The following is a 19,234-nucleotide window of genomic DNA, read 5'->3' as shown; positions in this document are numbered from 1 at the left end:
ATGTCAGACCAGGAAGGATTAGCTCAGCTGCATGGAAATGCATTCAAAACATCCGGGTTCAATCATATTCTGTTAGGTCAGATTAACCATGTTGCATAACAACAACTTCCTGAAAACTTAACACAACCATACATTATTACCACTTCGTTAGAGAGTGTGTGAAAATGTGCATAGCCAATAACACTGGGTCTGCGGCTTAACACATCATAATGCCAAACTTTCACGGCAATTCCATTCAAATGATATGCAGCCATTGCTATTCAGTAACCTACATCTGTGCATGCAATCAGCCTATAATACATTACTCCGATCACGCAAGCGTCTATACGGCGAATAAATCCATAGTAATGGTCCTCCAAACCGCAACATCCACTGGCAATACTGGATCCGAGCGCTCAGCAGCTTGGCGCTCACACTGGCAGGATCCGCGGCCCGGCACGGGCTCAGAAATAGCTGGTTTCATCACATTACCTCCACTGCACAATTACAAAACTCGACGGGGCGATGTTACAGCGATTACGACAGCCCGCGGAGCGTCAGCGATCACAGCGCCGCAGCTCGTCACGTCATGACATCTGACGTTACGGCGTGACGTTATTGTCACTGACGTGTGCGCCCATCCTCCGTCACGGCAGCTGATAAAGGTGGTAAACAAAGCCAGCGACAGCCGCTCCCAAGCCGCTCCGTGACGTGCCCCCACAGCCTTCGAGGTCAGGCCGTTTAAACCACGGCGAGGGGGCACCATGAACGTTATGACCTCTGATCATCGCCTGCAACGAAGCACCGTCACCACCATCTCACCACGGTGGTGACCGCGGAATCGACCACCAGCCAGGGACGGCGCCGCTGTTTAACTCTCAAAGTGGAGCACGGGGTGCCGAGAGCACGAAGCGCCGACAGACACGGGGGGTGCATAGAGATGGCAAAGGCCGCGGGGAACACATCGTCCCACATCGCCCGTCGTTTGCCATCCCGGGGTCAGACGGGCCGCAAGACGCCATCCGAACCCCGCAGGGCCTCACAAGGACACCAATGACGCAGTGCAAGGAGAGTGGTGCATCCTGCACCTGAGCGGCCCGGCCGTACGCTGGCTGAATAACAATGCACTGCCATCAGGTACCACCCAATGGGAGTCGTGCTGCACAGGAGCCGCCGCTAACACAGCACGTCTCAGTGGACCAATTACGTCCGGGCCGGGCCACCTCGAGTCGAGTCGTGCCGTGCCGTGCCGTGCCGTGCCGCCGGGGCCCGGCACCAGCCCCGCCTGGATCAGCTGGGGAGCATTATCGATCGAGTGACCACCGACACCGGAGCCAGCGCGAGCGTTCACAAAGGCAACGACACCTGGGCGGATCGCCGGGCGTTCCCCTACCCTGGAAACACGCGCAGGGGAAGCGGCGTGTGCAAAAACCCAGCACAAATGATGTCGACGCTATTCGCGTCAGTGAATCGCAGCAGGCCGACGAGCGTCAAACATCACAAAAACAGACAAAGGGCAGAAGACCATCAAGAAGCGGCGAGCAGTCCAATAACGAACGACAAGCGTGAGACTAACGACTAACGCATAACGATGAACGTGATTTACGACGAAGGACTAACGAGTGTTGTTGAAAAAGAAGCAAGCAGCGACTTACAACGAATGACCAGCGACAATAGACTCTCATCCTGTCAACAAAGCACATGGAAAAGGACAATATACTACATACGGCAATAGCCCAGCTACCAGAAAGCCGCAGCCAGCGACTATCCAGCGAGCCGCCAGCCAGCCGTCCAGCGCCGCGCACCCAGTCGGTGGCCGTACGGACGGATGGGTCAGCGCACACACGCTCCAGCTCTGATGACATCATTGGCTGACGCAAGAGCCGGCGCACACGCGTGCGCCGCACGCAGCTGATGGGTACCGCTAGCCGGGCGCGTGCGGCTGACGCGCGTGCGGGAGTCGGTGAACGGACGGTTATATCGGGCAGGTGACTGGATGGGTCAGTATGGGGTGAGATGAGACGAGTGATTCGGAATATGTAGTCCGTCACACTTAAGGGCAGGAAGGGCTTAGAACGGAGTTTAAAACACAGGAAGGGGTTGAATACGCAGGAAATGGTTGAGATACACGGGTAAAGGTTGAGATACGACATACCGGCATACCAACCTAATGACAGACAGGAACGGCGAGGACGGGTAGTGAGACGACCCACATTGCAGCGGTGCGCAATGGATCAACATATGGCACCGTGCCAGGTGAGACCACCGACGGAGCAGAGCTGAGCGGACCAGGTGGGAAGGCACACGGTGCGGAGGACCGTCAGAGCTCCGCGGGACACCGCCCGCGCACTGACGGCTGAGACGACATAAACCATCTGAACAGCCGCACACCATCAGAGTTCGAGTCTGTCTTCAAGGCGGTACGTCAGATTGAAAGACGGAGACCATCCAGTCAGTGTAGTCTAATATAACGCTCGCCACCTCCTACGCATCCATGACAGCTGTAAGAGGAACTGCGCAGCAGAAGACTGTCCCCTCCCCAAATAGCTAGCAGCGCTGCGACCTGCGAGGGAGAGCGGTCGGGCCATGACCGGACATCCGTTCTATGGACTCTGCTGTGACCGATGTGGCACGCAGTAGATACGGTCACGGAAGTGGTCCGCGCGGCTGCGCTGCATATTCAACGCGCCTGGGGTGCGATACATTATCGCATACATGCGTCAAAGCTTAGCTTTTACCAATCGGGTATGCGATATGCATTGAGTGCGTCAATCCGAGCGATTCCAAGGCATCCCGCAATCAAGCGGACTAGCTCGTCAATCCGACAATCGTTCTGACTGTTGCGTTATCATGAAACATGCCATGATACATCGTTTGGCATGACACATCCCTTCTCCCCTCCCCTCCCGCTGACGCACCCGACATCTATCAGCCGCGAAATCACACAAAACATGGACCGTTTTTGCACCTCCAATGACTGAGTGCACTGGCCTCACGGTGCGTGGGGTGTACAAAAACCCGAGCAAGAAGTCGCGTTCACATCTGTTGATACGATGGCTCTAAGCGTCACAATGAGTTGGCAGAACCCTAGCAGGACGATATGTGGCGAGTTATGGCGGCTTCGACCTAGGTTGAAAGGAGGGCGAAAGGACTGCGACGGACGGCTTTCACTTTCGGCTATCGCGCTAACTGGGGTACGGGGAGGGGTTAGTAAGGTGTGTTAGCATTCAACAAGGGAAGGATTAGTGCATGATAACGCGGTGGAGGTTCCTTGCTCAAGACCACAGGGTGGAGGGTGCGACACTATCTGGATCCGGATTCCGGGAACTCTGTAGCATTAGTCACAGGGACACAGGGTACGCCCTGCGATGCCTCATGTCCTTCGATGTCCTGTTTGAACGCTGTTGCAGGAATAAATCAGTTCACAAGCCGGCGGCGTTTCAAGTTGGTTCCGGAGCAACTTTGCTGAAGTTCAACAAGTCTTGACGGCCAAAAATAAGACAAGAACCATTTGAGTCATACAACTGCGCGGAAATCGAGATTGTGTCTGGGTGGTTGAATTTCGCGTGAGTTCTGTAGCTTCGGTATTTTTCTATTTCCTAAAAAAGAGGAGCTCCGATGCTGCGCCATAAGCGTCATGTCGATACACAAACATGAAATGGATCGACTCCTGCGAATGGAAAGACGTTCGCAGCACAAAAAGCAAGCAAAAATGACAGACACCAACGTCAGAACAGCTACCGCTGATAATATTGGAAGAATTCAAATGGGCCTGTATACTGCTGCACCCGTATCGCAAACCAAATGCCTTTGAAGAGAGGAGCATTAAACAGTCTTTCTTAATCGCACGACATTTACTTTCAGGTAAAAGGCCAGGAGTGACTTCGCGGGGCCTTCTCAGCCAGCATGCGCGGACACATACATAACTGATCACTCAACCACAACCCCGTAAACCATCTACTTTATGCAGATGAACTGGAGTGCCCTGTCCGTTACAAAGCATACCCCTCGACCCATCAAATACACCAGATAATATGTTCGATTTACCAGCGCAGCATTTCAGCCATCCCAGAAGAAACTCGGCGGTTTTGTATTATGACAGCTTTGTAGGAACAGCGATGGAACCTTGATCTTTTCGATGTCCTATCCACAACAAGTTTCTGGTGGTTTACGAACATTGATTGAGTAAAACCACGCTATGTTGAGCATGAAGTACGTACTGATAAAAGCTCCCTCCCCGAAATTCGGCTGCTGGCGCCGCCCCTGCCAGCGTCCCTTACCCGGCCCGCTCGGTACCAGCTCAGTCCGTCAGAGTCACCGTAAACAGTCGGTGCATCGTGCACCCATTCTGTTTATTCCAAAGGGCTCCTCTGGCAGCGCGGCCGCTTAGACAGGATCAGCCTCTATCAGTCCGTATCAAAGTGTCCAGGCCGATCAATATCCAGTGGTGCTCTTTGATCCAGACCGAAGATTTGGCGTCGCAAATCCCGTTTGTAAGAAATAACATCTTACTGACGGGAATTCCGTGATTAATAAATCCGCCATAGCAGGTGTGGTATGAAAGTCATCGACATAACACTTCCTCAGGATAGCATCTCCCCAATACCTCTATCTAACCTCAATTGAACAAAGACATTACTCGTATTCTCTTGTTTGTCCACGTTGAACGAGAATACGATTCCAGAAATCAAGGCTCCACGGCGACTAAACAGTGCCCACACTTCACCACAACCGAACCTCCCTATCTAATATTCCTCTCCCTCACTCTCTCACCTTAGACGGCAGCAACCCGCTGCAGACAAACTGTCCCAGGTTGTCCCTCCCTCCCTCCCTCTGCCCCTCTCTCTCACCTTGGAGGGCAGCAGTCCGCCGCTGCAGACAAACTGTCCCAGGTTGTCCCTCCCTTCCTCTCCCCCTCCCTCCCTCTCCCTCTCTCACCTTGGATGGCAGCAGCCCACTGCAGACAAACTGTCCCAGGTTGTTCTCCATCACGGTCAGCAGGTGCAGGTGGTACAGCTTCTGCAGCGTCTTCTTCAGCGGCTCGTCCGTCTGCTTGGAGATGACGTCGGCGAACCGCTCGGAGATCAGACGGTCGGCGAAGGCGCGCGCCGAGCCCTGCACCAGGTCACTCTCCTTCAGCATCCACGTGTCGAACAGCTTCTCCTTGCCGGCCTGTGGAGGAGACAGGGGGAGGGGGAGGGGTCGAGTTTGTAACTAGGATTCACATAAATTTGTTTGAGCATGAGCTACCTGTTATGACTGCCACGTCGGGAAATACACGCACCTTCAAAACAGCATTAGACGCCGGGTCGACACTGCGCAACTTCGAATAACACATTGGGGTATTGCTACTCGCAATTTAGGGCTGGAACAAACACATCGCTTCAAAGCTGCATCGAATGAAAAAAATATAGTACCTTGTTGATATAGCTCCCAAGACATTGCTCCACAGAATTAGGGTCCAGGGTCCACTATTTCGGGCTCTGACCACAACCTTCCCGCCCGCTCCAATCAAAATACAACTAGCTGACAACCCCTTCTCAGAACAGATTGCACTAAGCATGACACTTCCACGAATACCATACGGTACGTTTTACTCCGCTAATGGGTAGCAGCCAGCATCGACCTTATAATAACCCATTGGCTAGGGCCAATAAACCCAGGTAACTCGTGGCAATAAACCAAAGCCGCTGCGGTCTGATATCTCTTGAAGGGTGTTATTGCAAGCGGTCCTCGCAAACTCGCTAGAAAACAAAGAAGCTCTAAATAATGCATCGCTCCTAAATAGCTTGGCCACCCCAAACCATAGCCGCAAAGAACATGAATAATATACCTTGTGTACACTTCTCCTATGGTTCCCATGACAACCACGCACGATCGTAACTCAATTCCACACTCACGATCGCCCCTCCAAACCAGCACCTACACGGATCTACACCTTCACCAACTACCGGCTTACATCCCCATCCACTTAGATTACGATCGCTGACATCACACGCAAGGTATCCCACTCAGTTTTAGGTGCAGAACCCTACAACTCGTCACGGACGGCTGCACGTCGTACCTAACAACGACCGTCGTTCGTTGCGGCGTCGACCGCACGGCCACGCCCTCCATTTGGGTTGTCATTTCCGCGGAATCCTCTATTTACAACCTTTTCAGTCGATGTAACGCGTAGGGGTCATATATGTAGTACTGCAGGGGTAAGGGACTGCAGGCCGGATAGGGGTGGTTTTACAAGGTGAGGTAATGGCGGACAGTGAGTATCGGACCACATCCGTCAGTAGCGGAATATAATACACAGCGCGACCGCTGCACAGTGTGGCCAAACACCAATTTAGCGCGAATTAAATCCCAGCGCTGCTCGGATCCGTTGAAAATGGTTCCCTGGTTTCAAAATTGACACTTAAACCTATGTGAGACCTTTTACGATGCATTATAAATGCTTGCTGACATATAATGGCATAGTTCCGCCTCTAAAAGTAAGGAGAACTAGCTTACGACGGGTGATGTGCTTACCAGGCCAGGGCTTTGAAGTCGATAGAGTTACTCCGACTCCGACTACGGCTTTCAAAAGTCAATTTCAACTCTGACTCCGGGCAAAACTGTCGACTTATACGATCGACTCGGACTCTGACTCCGCAGTCATGGCAAGTCCACGCAGCCGATGGATTTTCGGTGATTCAGACTACGAGTCTTGGTCCGGATTCCAAAATCGATTCCGATTCCGACTCTGACTGCAGGGTCAGAACTGTTGACTCCGAACGACTCCGACTCTGATTACGAAATCCTGGAATTTAACCGCAAATAAGAGGCATAAAATTGTGGGTCCCAGCCATGATGGGCATGTTAGGAGGACGAATCGTTTACGAAATTCCCATTATTTCTCTGGTAAATTCTTATGATTGTCCAAAGTTTGCTTGAAAAAAATTAACATCTAATTATGTTTCTATGTGAATGTTCCTGGTGAAGCACATGAATCGGTAGATGGTTGCTGAAATACACGCACCGATAGGACTGAACCTCAGCAGTGGGAGTAAAAACAAAGACTTACACCATAAGCACCTTCATGTCATTAACCCTCGCCTGTATTGGTGTTTTGCTAGCGGCGAACGTAGGTCGGGTCAGGTCAGGTCAGGCCAACCAGTCCTGCCGGGTATTCATAATTAATAGGTGTCAACCGCCAGTGACAGCTTTGTTGCATGTTCCGAAGGCACCAAAACTTCTTCCTAAATGTTCAAATGGTTACTAAATTCGAAATCAGCTCCAAAAACTAGCCTGGAATCATGTAAAAATAAAAAAGGTGAACCGAGGTCATCAAAGGTCATTGAACTGACCTAACCTTCAAGTGATCTTGACACCGACCATAATGCATGGGACCAACATCATAATATCACATGTTTAGACGCTTGAAACCACGAAAAGACTGCAAACGCGCGGCTAATACAAGCAAACATACGCCCAATCGCGCTTCCGGCCAAACATGGTCTCGAGAAATAGGTCACAGGTCAAAGGTCACTGGGGTTAGGGTCGTGAAATTTAAAGGGTAGGTGTAAAATTGATAAACTCGAGGGTACTGAAAGTTTCGTCGCGATCGGCCGCTTTTTACTTGAGCTTTTTGCGAAAACCGAGAGGGGTACTTTCGACCCCCACCATCACCCCCTATATGGGCGAGGGTTAAAAAATTCTCAAGATTTATTCATTGGCGACCGTATTCTGCAATATAACAAGTCAGAAATACAGCGGTTGAGCCATTCGCGTAACGTTACGGAGCCGCCGCCGCGCCCACCCTGTAGCCGGACCTCCCCGGGCGGGCCAACCCGATACGTTCAAAGCTGAGCCAAAGGCCGGGGGGCAGGTTGGGGCAGGGTTTCTTGAATGGACCATGTCCAGAAAAGTGTGGCGAATCTTCTCATGGTAAATTTGGCGTGGAGTTTTTTGGCCATTTTCTTATATCTCTACGTTTTTAAGATGGACAGTGTTTTCAGGGGATGTTTGAAAAGGTCATTTTCAAATGAGCATAACTCATCGGTTAGTCCAAGGATACCTATAGAATTCGGGTATACTATCAAATATAGGCTTAGTAGTCATATGCCACTCCAATTATTTCCAATCCTTTCCGACAATTACGCCAAAATTTGTTGTAAACATGACGCGGGTTTTCGACGATTTCAGCACAGCCGGGACCGACATTGCGTATGTCCACTTTAGCTAGCTTTTTGGACACCGAAAGGAAGACATTGAACCAAAGTATTGTGATATTGACATACTTTGGACAATTTTCTATCGACTGATAGTTATAAAAAGTCAAAATTCAAAAATTCGTTTTTTGCTTAAATTCGCGCTAATCTGGCATTTGGCCACACTGTGCGCTGGTAGGGGCCAATAATACTCGGCGAGCGTGAGTTTAGACGATCGATCGTGCAACCTCATGCTTTCCAGTACAAAGCATGAGGAGGAGAACCAATTAATTGTCTTTTATAGCTTGAAAGGTATGTGCGTACAGCTCATGGCTTACCGTTAAAGCCGTGCGTGCGCATCGAGCATTAATAACCGAAACGACCTACCTCTCTAATGATAAATCACCACCAGTAACTAATAGCCTAGTTTACCGATGGCGTTCAACAGGCTCGGTGTAAGCCATTCATGCTGTAACTACAGTAAATCCTTACCCAATCGCGTTTTTACTGTGCCTCCTTTCACAAAGCCTTGACGTGAATCACGGAGCAGAGAACAAAGACACGGACGGGACACGCTCCCTATCACCCCATACGCCTCGGTGTACAAAATAAAACGCCATGATTCGTCAGCAGCACAGCTGAGGCGGTGTTGTGTTCACCTTGTCAGCAGCACTATTACAACTTATACTTCAGACCTCTAACAAAGAGTTGACATTGTACCTGAACTTACTACTGTTAACCCGGCCGGGCCCGGGGGGTAATCCCAACCACCGCAGCCCGGGGGGGGGGGGGGGCGTTTTTCGCCCCCCCTGTCTAACTCCGTAAATAAGGGAGCTACGGAAACAAAAGCGGTACCAAACGAAAGGTCCTTACCAGACGATTCTAAAGCACCTAAAATTTTTGACCTCAGGTCAATTTTCAAGGTCAGAGGTCAAGGTCAAAGGCAAAAACCGGCACATGTGTAGTGATCTCAAAGTAAGCCTTCTAGAGGACGGCAGGCTGCATCAAACCGGCAAAATTGGGTGTCAAACGAAAGAAGAGAATCTGAGGATTCCGAAAATGTGTCTAAAATTAAAGGTCAAGGTCAAGGTCACGCTCAAAATTGACCTCAAACTTGGCACTTTTTCGCACATCTTGCGTGCTAACTTCCAAGATGTTTTGAAATGTTTTGAGGCTTATCAGTTCCCTATTTGTGGTTCATCTTACGATACAAGGCTGCTCAAAGGTCAAGGTCACAGAAGAGTATCCCTGCTAGAGGCTATTTCACTGATTCAAGCTAGTAATAATAAATAAGACAATTTTGCCGTCCAGAAGCTCTAAATGAAGGCTTAGAGGAAAATAGATGCCAGATTCGTGATCAGCGGGTACAAATCCATCATAAATGACCTCTCATGTGTCAAGGTCAACCAGAGGTCATTCGAGGTCACATGAGGTCAACATAAAACTTGACCTTTTCCGAACAAAATATATATCATTCGACGCGGCTTGACAAGGCGAATGCGATGGTACCATTGCCGTAGCTCTAGGACCTTTTTTGTCGAAGTTATTTGCGAAAAACTAGAATCACATTTCGGGGTCGTTGACCTGACCTCTGACCTCAGGTCACCAAAACTATTTTTCTATTTTTCTCTAGGTCAAACGCTACACAGCCGTGCTCGTAATTTGTCTTTATCTCTAAAACTCTATTTTTAGCAGCTATTTGAAGTTTGCGCCTGTGACGCCGAAGTTTGCCGTGCAGGGGTCTAGAAAAATAGACCTTGTGACGTCATCAATGGGGCTAGGTCCAAATTTTTTACTTCAGAAGATGTCAAATTGATGGGAGAAAAGGTACTGAAAGTTTCGCTTTCCTATCCCTAAGCGTTCGGGAGCTATCGCAAATATTCGCCAGGGGGGGGCGAAAAACGCCCCCCCCCCGGGCCCGCGAGGGTTAACGCCAGACGCCTTGAGACCCTAATTTTTCGCGATTATTTTAAAATGCGTGGAATGATTTCAACCATATTTAGGAAATAGCTGTTTCAAGACCTGCCGAAACTTTTTCTTCGAATACATTTTGTTGTCACTTAAATATTTGTGGCACTTGTCATTGACTCGTAATGTTAACTGTTTTTCCATCCTGGATAGAGGCTTTCATACGTCATATGACATTAGGCTCCGCCCACGACTGCGGCATTGACCCGTGCCCATCAGCGACCTCTGTACAAACGACACACCTGCCATCTGTAAAGGACTATGAATTTCGCTGACGTTTCACGTGCTATGAATCAATTGCAGCAGACCGTCAAGTAGGTAAATGTAAGGCTCTTGTTGACTCTTGTAGGTATATGGGACCAAGAGGACCATCACTCCTCAATCTACTACTCACACATGCTTCGAAAAAACGTTAACGATTCCTAACAAATACGATTTTCGATGTAGGATATCTGTTTGGTGAAATACGAGCGAGCCTTATGATGTGAAGCGAAGGCATTAGCTAATTATTGCGCTGGTCGATGGGTGCATAGCGATGTACAAATCAGGAGCTACTTGATGACATCCGACATCCCATTATCGCATTATCTGCAACGCCATAGGCAGGTGAATATTTCCTAACCTTATGTCATTTATATTCCATCTGTCAGTCAGTTGCAGCTTATAAAAAATAAAACAAATATCAGTGAACATATCAGCATTGTACAATGTACAAGCAATGCGCATTGAGCATTTATGGCTCCTCAGTCATCATGTCGCTCTTTGGGCACTGTCAGACAAGACGTTACGCACAACTCCGCCGGCTTTCGGCACCGCTCGACCGTCCCCGCTCCCCGCCACAGCGCGAGTGACCGCGCGCCGGCCCGAAACCGCCGCAGGCTAAGACCACAGAGGCGGGGCTTAGCTGTGACGTCATAACGTATCACAGACTGACTGGTGATAGCCTCTACCCGCCGGGTGAAAATCTTGCTCGAAATTTAACATTACGAGTCAATGAGAAGTGCCTGAAATATTGAAATGGCGACAAAATAATTCTAAATTGTAAAAGTTTCGGCAGGTCTTGAAACGGCCATGTCCTGAGCTTGGTTGAAATTCCTCTATGCATTTAAAAATAATCGCGAAAAATTAGGGTCTCAAGAGGTCTGGCGTTAACAGTAAGTATGACGACAACGGGACTATAGGCGTATCATCCCGAAAAAAACCAGCTAATATGCCTAAACTCAGTTGATAATAAAGGTGGCATTTTGAAGTGGGACCAGCCATACTCCCTAACAGCACATTCGAAAAGCGGCAGGTTCCCATCCACACATCCACCCATCCGTTTGTCGTCCATACCTGATAAGTTTCATTACGTTACCTTCATGAGTTTCATAGAGTTCACACTCCGTACCTTAATGAGTTTCATACATTTCACACTCCCTACCTTCATGAGTTTCATGCCGAGCAGTCCGAAGGCGAGGTTCTCGCGCGAGATGAGCAGCTGGTGGAGGACAGACGTGTCGTCCAGGTCGACATCCACCGGCTCCGGCATGGACGGCATGAACGCAGAGAGGCGCTCCTTGGCCACCTGAGGGCGGAGAGGGGAGGGGAGAGGTTAGTGAGCGCCGACAGACGTTGCTTGGCCACCTGAGGGAAAAAGAGGGCGGGGGGATCAGAGGTCAGGTCGGGTTGGTGACAGAACTACTGGGTCTGCTTCACTGCGGATAAGCTGTGTATGTGATTAAGCTATTAGCTGTGGATAAGGTAAGCTTGATGTTAGATGCTAGGTCCGGTAGGAGTCAGAACAACAACTGGTCAATAAGATTCAGACAGCTATCACGTCGAATACAGACTGACACGGGTCAAGTCATACGACGGGCCATGTCACATCGAATTAGGCAGGGCCAGATCGGGAACTCTTCGACTGGGAAAGAGGCCAGGTCAAGTCCGATATGGTTAGCTGGTCACTAGCCCAATCTCCCAGGTCGACGGAAGCATCAATTTAGACCAGACCGATTCCATTCATCTTGCAGTGGCGATGTCGGCCCACCGGTTCAAAATGAGTTGTTTGTTTACGGGTCGATATCGCCCGCTCACGCGAGGAGCTGAATTACACGGTATACGGGGACTGAGAGACTGGAGCCAGGCACGCTATGGACACCAGAGAGTGAAGAAACTCCTCCAGACAAGGCTCAGCGTCACAGAACAGGCTCGGTTGCAGCAGGCAACGTGTCTCGCTCAAAGTTACAAAACAGAGGGAGCGAGAGGCGAACTCACGAACGAACAACTAAACACAGAGAGACATAGAAGTCTGAAGATCAGAACAGACACATAACAGCTTGGAACAGAGTCATCACGCCTGTGTTTTGCAATATGATGTAACGTTCTATCAGTGGCTTGAAAATACACAAAATAAAACTTCCAATACAAGTAAAAACATAGCTATTGGAAATTCTGTGTAGATGACATTGCATCACCAAACCTGTCTTCCATCAGGGCGTTGCATGAAATAATAACAGAATCCTTTTATACTAAGCCATGCGATAATTGTCTTCGTCATAATTTTATTTCACACATTCCAAAATGGAGGGCTCCTGCCTTATTTACGCAGTTGGACGACTGCTTGGACCACGATCCATTCGGAGTTACATATATGGCATAAGCGTATTTTTAATCTAACCATGCATTGTTCTATTACAGTCAAAAGTACTAATTCCGTGTAGCCACCCAAATATTGCAACAGCACTCCTGGCAGTACCACGAGCTCACTGCAAACCACCTCTGTTGGAAAGCCGCATGCGGCAACATATTACAGCCACGCGCGCACGCCGACCGGCAGAGGTGGCCCCAACTGGATGGACCAGTCCGACCACCAGATGACCAGGTTTTGGGCCAAACCAACATGGGAGGTACTTCATTCTCACCAAGTGCGGTAAACTCAATTTGGGGTAAAATACCAAACTACCCCACTCCGTAACTACAAAAATACTACCCCGAAATTAGTTAAACTAGCTTGGTGAGGTTGGGCACTTGGCCCAATCTCACCAATTAACCAATTAACTATTTTTGTAGTTACGGAGTGGGGTAGTTTGGTATTTTACCCCAAATTGAGTTTACCGCACTTGGTGAGATTGGGCCCAGTGGAACCGGGTCGGCTTAGATGGAGACACGCGTCGCAAGTCTCAACTCAGAATGACAGCTGGATATTGAACTGTACGGCACGGAGTCTTCGGGTGAAATATGCAGAAATAGAGCGGTAAGATTGGATGATGAGAAACATGAGAAACTGACACGGAAGTCTACAGAAGTCGCAATGTTTTTCTTTGTATAGATTCTTGAAAATCTCTTCAAAGCGACGCCGCTTGAGAAGGTAGTTATGTTCAAATCATACAGTCGTTGGCCCGTGTGCCGTGTTGTTAGCCTCGACTTATCCGTGCACAGATACAGGTTGTTACCTTGATACCGAGCAGAGGCATGCATTGGTGGGCGGTTGGCCTCGTCATGACTAAGTCTCAATGATGACTCACCTTGCTAAAGCAAAGTTCGACAGCCTATTATAACTCAGCCCATATTATCAGCCTCAGCCTGCCGTGGGCAGCCCAGCTCCGCTCAAGTGATAATCAAACCATTATCCTTGATCTGATCGGGCCGCTGTCATGTCTCCGCCAACCCCAGAAACCAGTTCTGCCATCCGCGTTCCTTTTTCCGCCAGCCGCAGCAGCCGGCGGCAGGCCTTTGTACTAAGCCGCTGCGAAACCCGACTCGGCTCGGCCGCGAACCAAGGCCGCCATGGCCCCGGCGCGGCGCCGCGGCCCACCCCCTCCCCTCCCCCTACTTCTCCAGCTGACTGGGGGTGGGGAGGGGCAGGTCAGGGGGCGGGGCGGGGTGTAAACAAACCGGCGTCACGGCCGCTCGGCCCACCGGGAACGGGGTCAGTTCGGCCCTCCAGGCAGACCCAGCGCGGGGCAATGGCCGTTCACAGTGCCCCGAGACCACTGCTGCCGAGGTTACCGGCAAAACATGGACGAGAGAGAGAGGAGGCCACGCCTTAGTGCATGCTCCCGAAGCGTGATATGACAGTAATAAACCGTAAATAAACAAAGGGCAAGCCATATGTTTGTTACGTTTGCATTTCACGGGCGACTAGAAAGATAGCCTTAACAATCGAGCGCAGAGTAACACTGGAGCCAAAAACAGCAGCTAGTCCTTCGACTTCCTAAAAATCCGGTAAGACGTTCAGCGTTGCGTTCCTCCCTGCAGTCAAGTCACTTTCACTGTCATTCCTACTCAATACCAACGCATTCCTAGATCGGACTGGCCTCCGCGAGTCGCGACAGCCTTGAACTCAACGAACCGCACGATTATTCTAGCGAACACAATGCGTATTGTGCAAAAATCGAGACCGAACCTCCTCCTTGCTATTGTTGTAGCAACATCTCGAACACCTTGGCCGCACCAATGCATGCGCGGCCGGGCTGAAAGTATAAAGCGATTGAGGGGTTGCCAGATATCTGGCAGCTCCCTGAGCTCAGCATTAGGTGCCTCTGGGCCAAGGTCGCCCACCGAGCCCGGATTTGCAAACGATTGTCCCAAAATCGAGACAAGGAACACCGTCGCAATTCGCTAATCTCATAATAATGGTTGGAAGCACACACGACAAATAGCGTTTGGGGAGTAGCGGAAGCTGGTGGAACCCTTCTGTGTAAAGAGAGAGAAGGTTCTGCTGGGAGCTCAGCATTGCACACGACCCGGGGTCGCTGAGGACGGGTGGAACACGGGCCGGGTCTGACGGGAGGCGCTGGCGCGGCACTCTCTCAGCCAGACAGGTAATAAGCGCCGAGCTGCAGCCGGTTACCGGGCAGACGGAAATGTCGGACCGGCTGCGGCCCGGCCAGCCAGCCGACGTATTGATTGGACAGACCAGGTCAGGCGGCTTCACAGACGCGAATAGACTGGATAGACTGGAAGGGAAGGGAGGGACGGAGACATAGACAAAGACAAGATATGGGAGATACATTAACAGTCTAATCCAGATCATTCCAGAGGATTCATCAACAAATAACGGACCCTATCGACCAGAGATGCCAAAAATGATGTCTGTCTACAAAGAATATAATAGGTCACTCGTCTGCCACAGCCAGACACTATTGAACAGCCTCTCCAGACACGCTCAGACATTCAGACCGTCATCCAGACAGCCAGGGCCATCAGTCTGCAGCCGAGCTCTGCAAAGACGTTGCGTGACCACCAGGCGCCGCCCTGCCGAACCCTGCTGTCCCCACCGTCCCCCCCCCCCCCCCCCGGCGCCATAAGACGGCAACAGGTCCGTATTGACGACTGTGCTGGGGCGTCGCATCGCCAGCCGACGCCCGACTCCGAGTCGCCGCCGTCGCCTGATGGCGTCTTCTGAGCAGCCCCAGCAACACGCCTCCATAGCAGAGACTGCTCCCAGATATAGTCGCGAGCAAACTGCCCGCTGTTAGCACATGTGTTTACATTGGGATCAGTACCATGAGAGGAGACCATGATGGGCGCTGGCGGCGCTGTGCTGGCCGTATTGAGAGCGAGGCCGAGCGGGCGGCTGGCGGCCCGTATACTCGGGTTTGTGGCCGGTTAACTGCGGGGTCGGCCGCTATCGCAGAGGTCATCTCGGTCACGATCACAGCAGACCCAGCTCTCATTTGACCGTGAAACAAACTGGCTCTCAATCAGTCGGCTGAAGGTCAACGGTTAACGACGGAAAATAGACGGGTGTCAATGAGACAATGACAGCCTGATCAGTCAGATACCAAAGCAGTGGGCAAGGCACAGAGTTTTCCTATTTGTGTTCTCTGGTGTTTCAGCAGTTACGAGTTCCGGCAAAACCATGGCGTCTGAAACACGGCATGTTACAAAATTGATCATAAAAAGGCAAGGCTGAAACTGCATTCCGACAGCCTCGACACTGACTATACCTACTACAATGTGATAGCACTCGCGTGAACATGGTATTAGGCACAAGCCCCATTTCAACACCTCGGCATGCATATCTCCGTGTTAAAGCGCGTCCTTCGAGTCGCAGGTGTTGAACCAGATCCGCGGCTCAACGCCGGGAAAAAAAATCTTATAACTGGGACAATTGCATATACTGAGGATTTTAGTTAACGACTGAACAGCGGGGTAGCTGGCCACAACAAAGAGGTAAAGGAGCATCGAGAAATAACCGCAAGGAGTGGCCATTTCCAAGCCCCGTCGAAAGTGCTATTATATGGAAGATACTTTTTTGGCCTCACAATAACGGGCTGATATGAAGAAAACCCTGGTGGCCAAGCCAGATGTGACTCAATTCAATTAAAAAAGTTCCACATTATTCGATTTTCCTTGAATAGTGATAAGCCTCCACACCACACAGGTGTACCAAATGTGCCTTAATTTGGCGCTACCATTTATCGACTGAAACCAAAATCTCAACAATAGCGCTGCACAAGTGTCCAGTCGGTCGGCAAGTGTCCCAAGAGCTACTGGCAGAGAACGGAACAGCAGTAGCGGCAGCGGCAGTGGCAGCAGCGGCAGCAGCAGCGCTGGGTACGCAGCCCGCAGTCGGCGAATCGATACCCCCCCCCCGCGCACCCTCCCCCTCGGACCACCGCGGAAGTGGGGCAGAGCGGGTCGGTGGACGGGGCGGGGGCGGGGAGGGGGGTGTCAGCTGAGCCGAGCGGAGGGAGGGAGGGGAACAGGGGCGTGGCAGGGCGGGCGGTGGGCGGGGCCCGACCTAACGGGGCGGTACAGGGGACGGGGCGGCCGGCGGAGGGTGCAACAGGTCGATAGGTATACAAAGGAAGAAACCGCATCAAGATACCACGTCACATGTCTCAAAACAAGACCATACAAACAGTGACGAAACAATGGGACACACCTCAACCATAAAAAAACAACTTATGAACAACTTAGCAACAAACAGCCCGACCACACAGCAACACCAGGACAAAATCAATCCATGGAACCTTCTCCGTCCGACCCGATGACGTCACTAGTAATCAATCACGGCCGTCTCCGTCAACCCAGTGACGTCAGACGCCTGCACAACAGCTGGGGCCTTGATCGGTCCAATAATGTCGCAGGTTGATTACAGGCCGTCGACTCGAGCGGTGACTGACATCCGGGGGGGGGGGGGGGGGGGAGGGGGGAGCCTGTCGGGGTCACAGGTCGATGGTAAGCTATCGATCGACCTCCGCGGTCTTAGCCAGGTCGATAAGAAGGCATTGGATTTGTCGACAGCTGAGTTAGCCCGCTGAGTGAAGTAAGGCTCTAGCGAGGATCAAGGTGATCAATTTAAAATAAAATAATCATGGTAATAGCGGTAGAGCAGAAGCCTGACTAGCAAATACGAATTATCAGTGAAGAAGAAACGATTTTCCAGCCTTACTGATACAAAGGGCGTAGGCACACCTCCCCCTACATCAGAAGCGTCGAGGACATAACTGACACCAAACCGTGCTTTCTATAGCATGCTAAATGGAGAAAAAGTATCAATTCTGTCAAGGGTTTCTAGGTAACGACCACCCCCTCGTCCGCTCGGCTCCGCACGCAGTTACAAGGCTAATCCTCTGTTATTTCGGTTAGTGAAGCCACAGTTCAAACGGCTCCACCGGTACCGGAGCAGGGCCAAGACCAGGAAGTCAGAGCCTTGTAGAACCAACGCCTTTGTGCGGCACGCCTTATTTCTGCTAAGGTAATATCCACCAAACATCTCACTCTGGGTTGAAACCTGCAGCACTACGACTGGCATATTAGACGTAAACATGCATTATCTTGTATCAGTTCCTGCAGGCCCCACCCAGGCCCCACCCATTTCCGACAGTTGAGCAGATCTCCAGCTAGCTGACCAATTTAATCAATGGTCACCGAAACTTACGTCAACAACGTAAGCTCATATTTCAAACCGTTTTTAAATGTCAAAGCTCGACATACCCGCTTCCATTCCAAGAATCTTACAGCCATCTGTCTAAATTTCTCGTCCGTTCTCAGCAATCCGGCATCCCAATCCTTTAAACTCATACACCTTCCTCTGTTTAAGCCCCGACCTCCAGCTGCCTCTCCATGCCCACCTCCTGTCCAACCTCACCTTCTGCATCAGCACCGAGTTGTCACCCTCGGCCGTCATGGCCGCGTGCGCCGAGCCCATCATCTCTCCGAAGCGGTTGCAGGCCAGGTAGCCGGCGCCGCCGCACCGCTCGCGACACGTGGTCACCACCCGCTCGAACAGCCACGAGGCCATCGGCTTGATGGCGCAGCACATGGTGACGATCTCGGCGTGCTCCGAGCCGTCGGCCGGCTGCTCGGCCCACCGCTCCTGAGGGGAAGAGGGACGGTGAGATGGGCGGTATGGGGAGGGATGGCCGGAAAATAGTTATATGACACGGGAATGTGAATTTTGTTTTGTTTGGCTACTTTGAACATAATTATTGAAGATACATAAGGTCACACACTTCCAAGTGTATACCCGAGGTTCGTTTTCTACTTGACTTCGAACACTAGCACGTCACAATGAAGTGTGGCTTTCCATAAGAAGCATAGACATCGAATAAACCACACAAAACAGCCTAAAATAACAGCCGTAATCCCATGTACGGTTAACCTGGCGAGGTCAGGGACCGCTCCCATTTCCCAGTGCTGCGCCATACCGGAAAACGATGGCGCACATGTCTCCCAAAACCAGCTCTCATTTTTGCCACGACAAAACAAGTTATCGGGGCCGGCAAATTCCAACCACCATCCAACGGGTCGCTTTGACCATACGCAGCGCCACCTATCAAACTCAGTTTCCATCCCCAACCACCAGAGGCGCTGTCATCGCCACTCACCTTCACGTAGTCGACAGCGAGGTTTGTGGCGACTGACTGGGCGATGAGGGGCAGAAGAGCACGCTGCTGCAGCTGGTACATCAGGATTGGCATGTCCGACTTTCCGCGGGGTCCGACCGTCAGCCGGGTGGCCGCGTACCGCACGGCGATGGCCAGCGCCGCCTTGGTGCCTCCCTGCGCAGAGCGGGCGGACGGTTAGATTACAGCGTGTGGTAGCGAGATGAGAATAGAGGGTTATGTAATGTTAAACCAGACTGCCAAAACGATGACAGACAGCAACGACGG

At 51.0% G+C, this 19,234-nt stretch overlaps 1 protein-coding gene across 1 annotated transcript in view; it reads right to left on the bottom strand.

Moving 5' to 3' along the window:
* LOC122382984 (putative acyl-coenzyme A oxidase 3.2, peroxisomal) overlaps positions 1-19,234 on the bottom strand; it is a 31,860-nt gene that overhangs the window by 738 nt on the left and 11,888 nt on the right. Inside the window, exons 8-11 of the mRNA XM_043369011.1 lie at positions 18,950-19,123; positions 18,211-18,438; positions 11,551-11,694; positions 4,918-5,151 (exon numbers count right to left, since the gene is read on the bottom strand). Coding sequence (XP_043224946.1) covers positions 4,918-5,151; positions 11,551-11,694; positions 18,211-18,438; positions 18,950-19,123 — 780 coding nt within the window. The remainder of the gene's footprint in view (positions 1-4,917; positions 5,152-11,550; positions 11,695-18,210; positions 18,439-18,949; positions 19,124-19,234) is intronic.

The sequence above is a fragment of the Amphibalanus amphitrite genome, unplaced genomic scaffold (genome assembly GCF_019059575.1).
Source record: "Amphibalanus amphitrite isolate SeventyFive unplaced genomic scaffold, NRLGWU_Aamphi_draft 000152F_arrow, whole genome shotgun sequence".
In the NCBI taxonomy this organism is placed as follows: Eukaryota; Metazoa; Arthropoda; class Thecostraca; order Balanomorpha; family Balanidae; genus Amphibalanus; species Amphibalanus amphitrite.
This window is presented reverse-complemented; position numbering and strand designations above follow the sequence as displayed.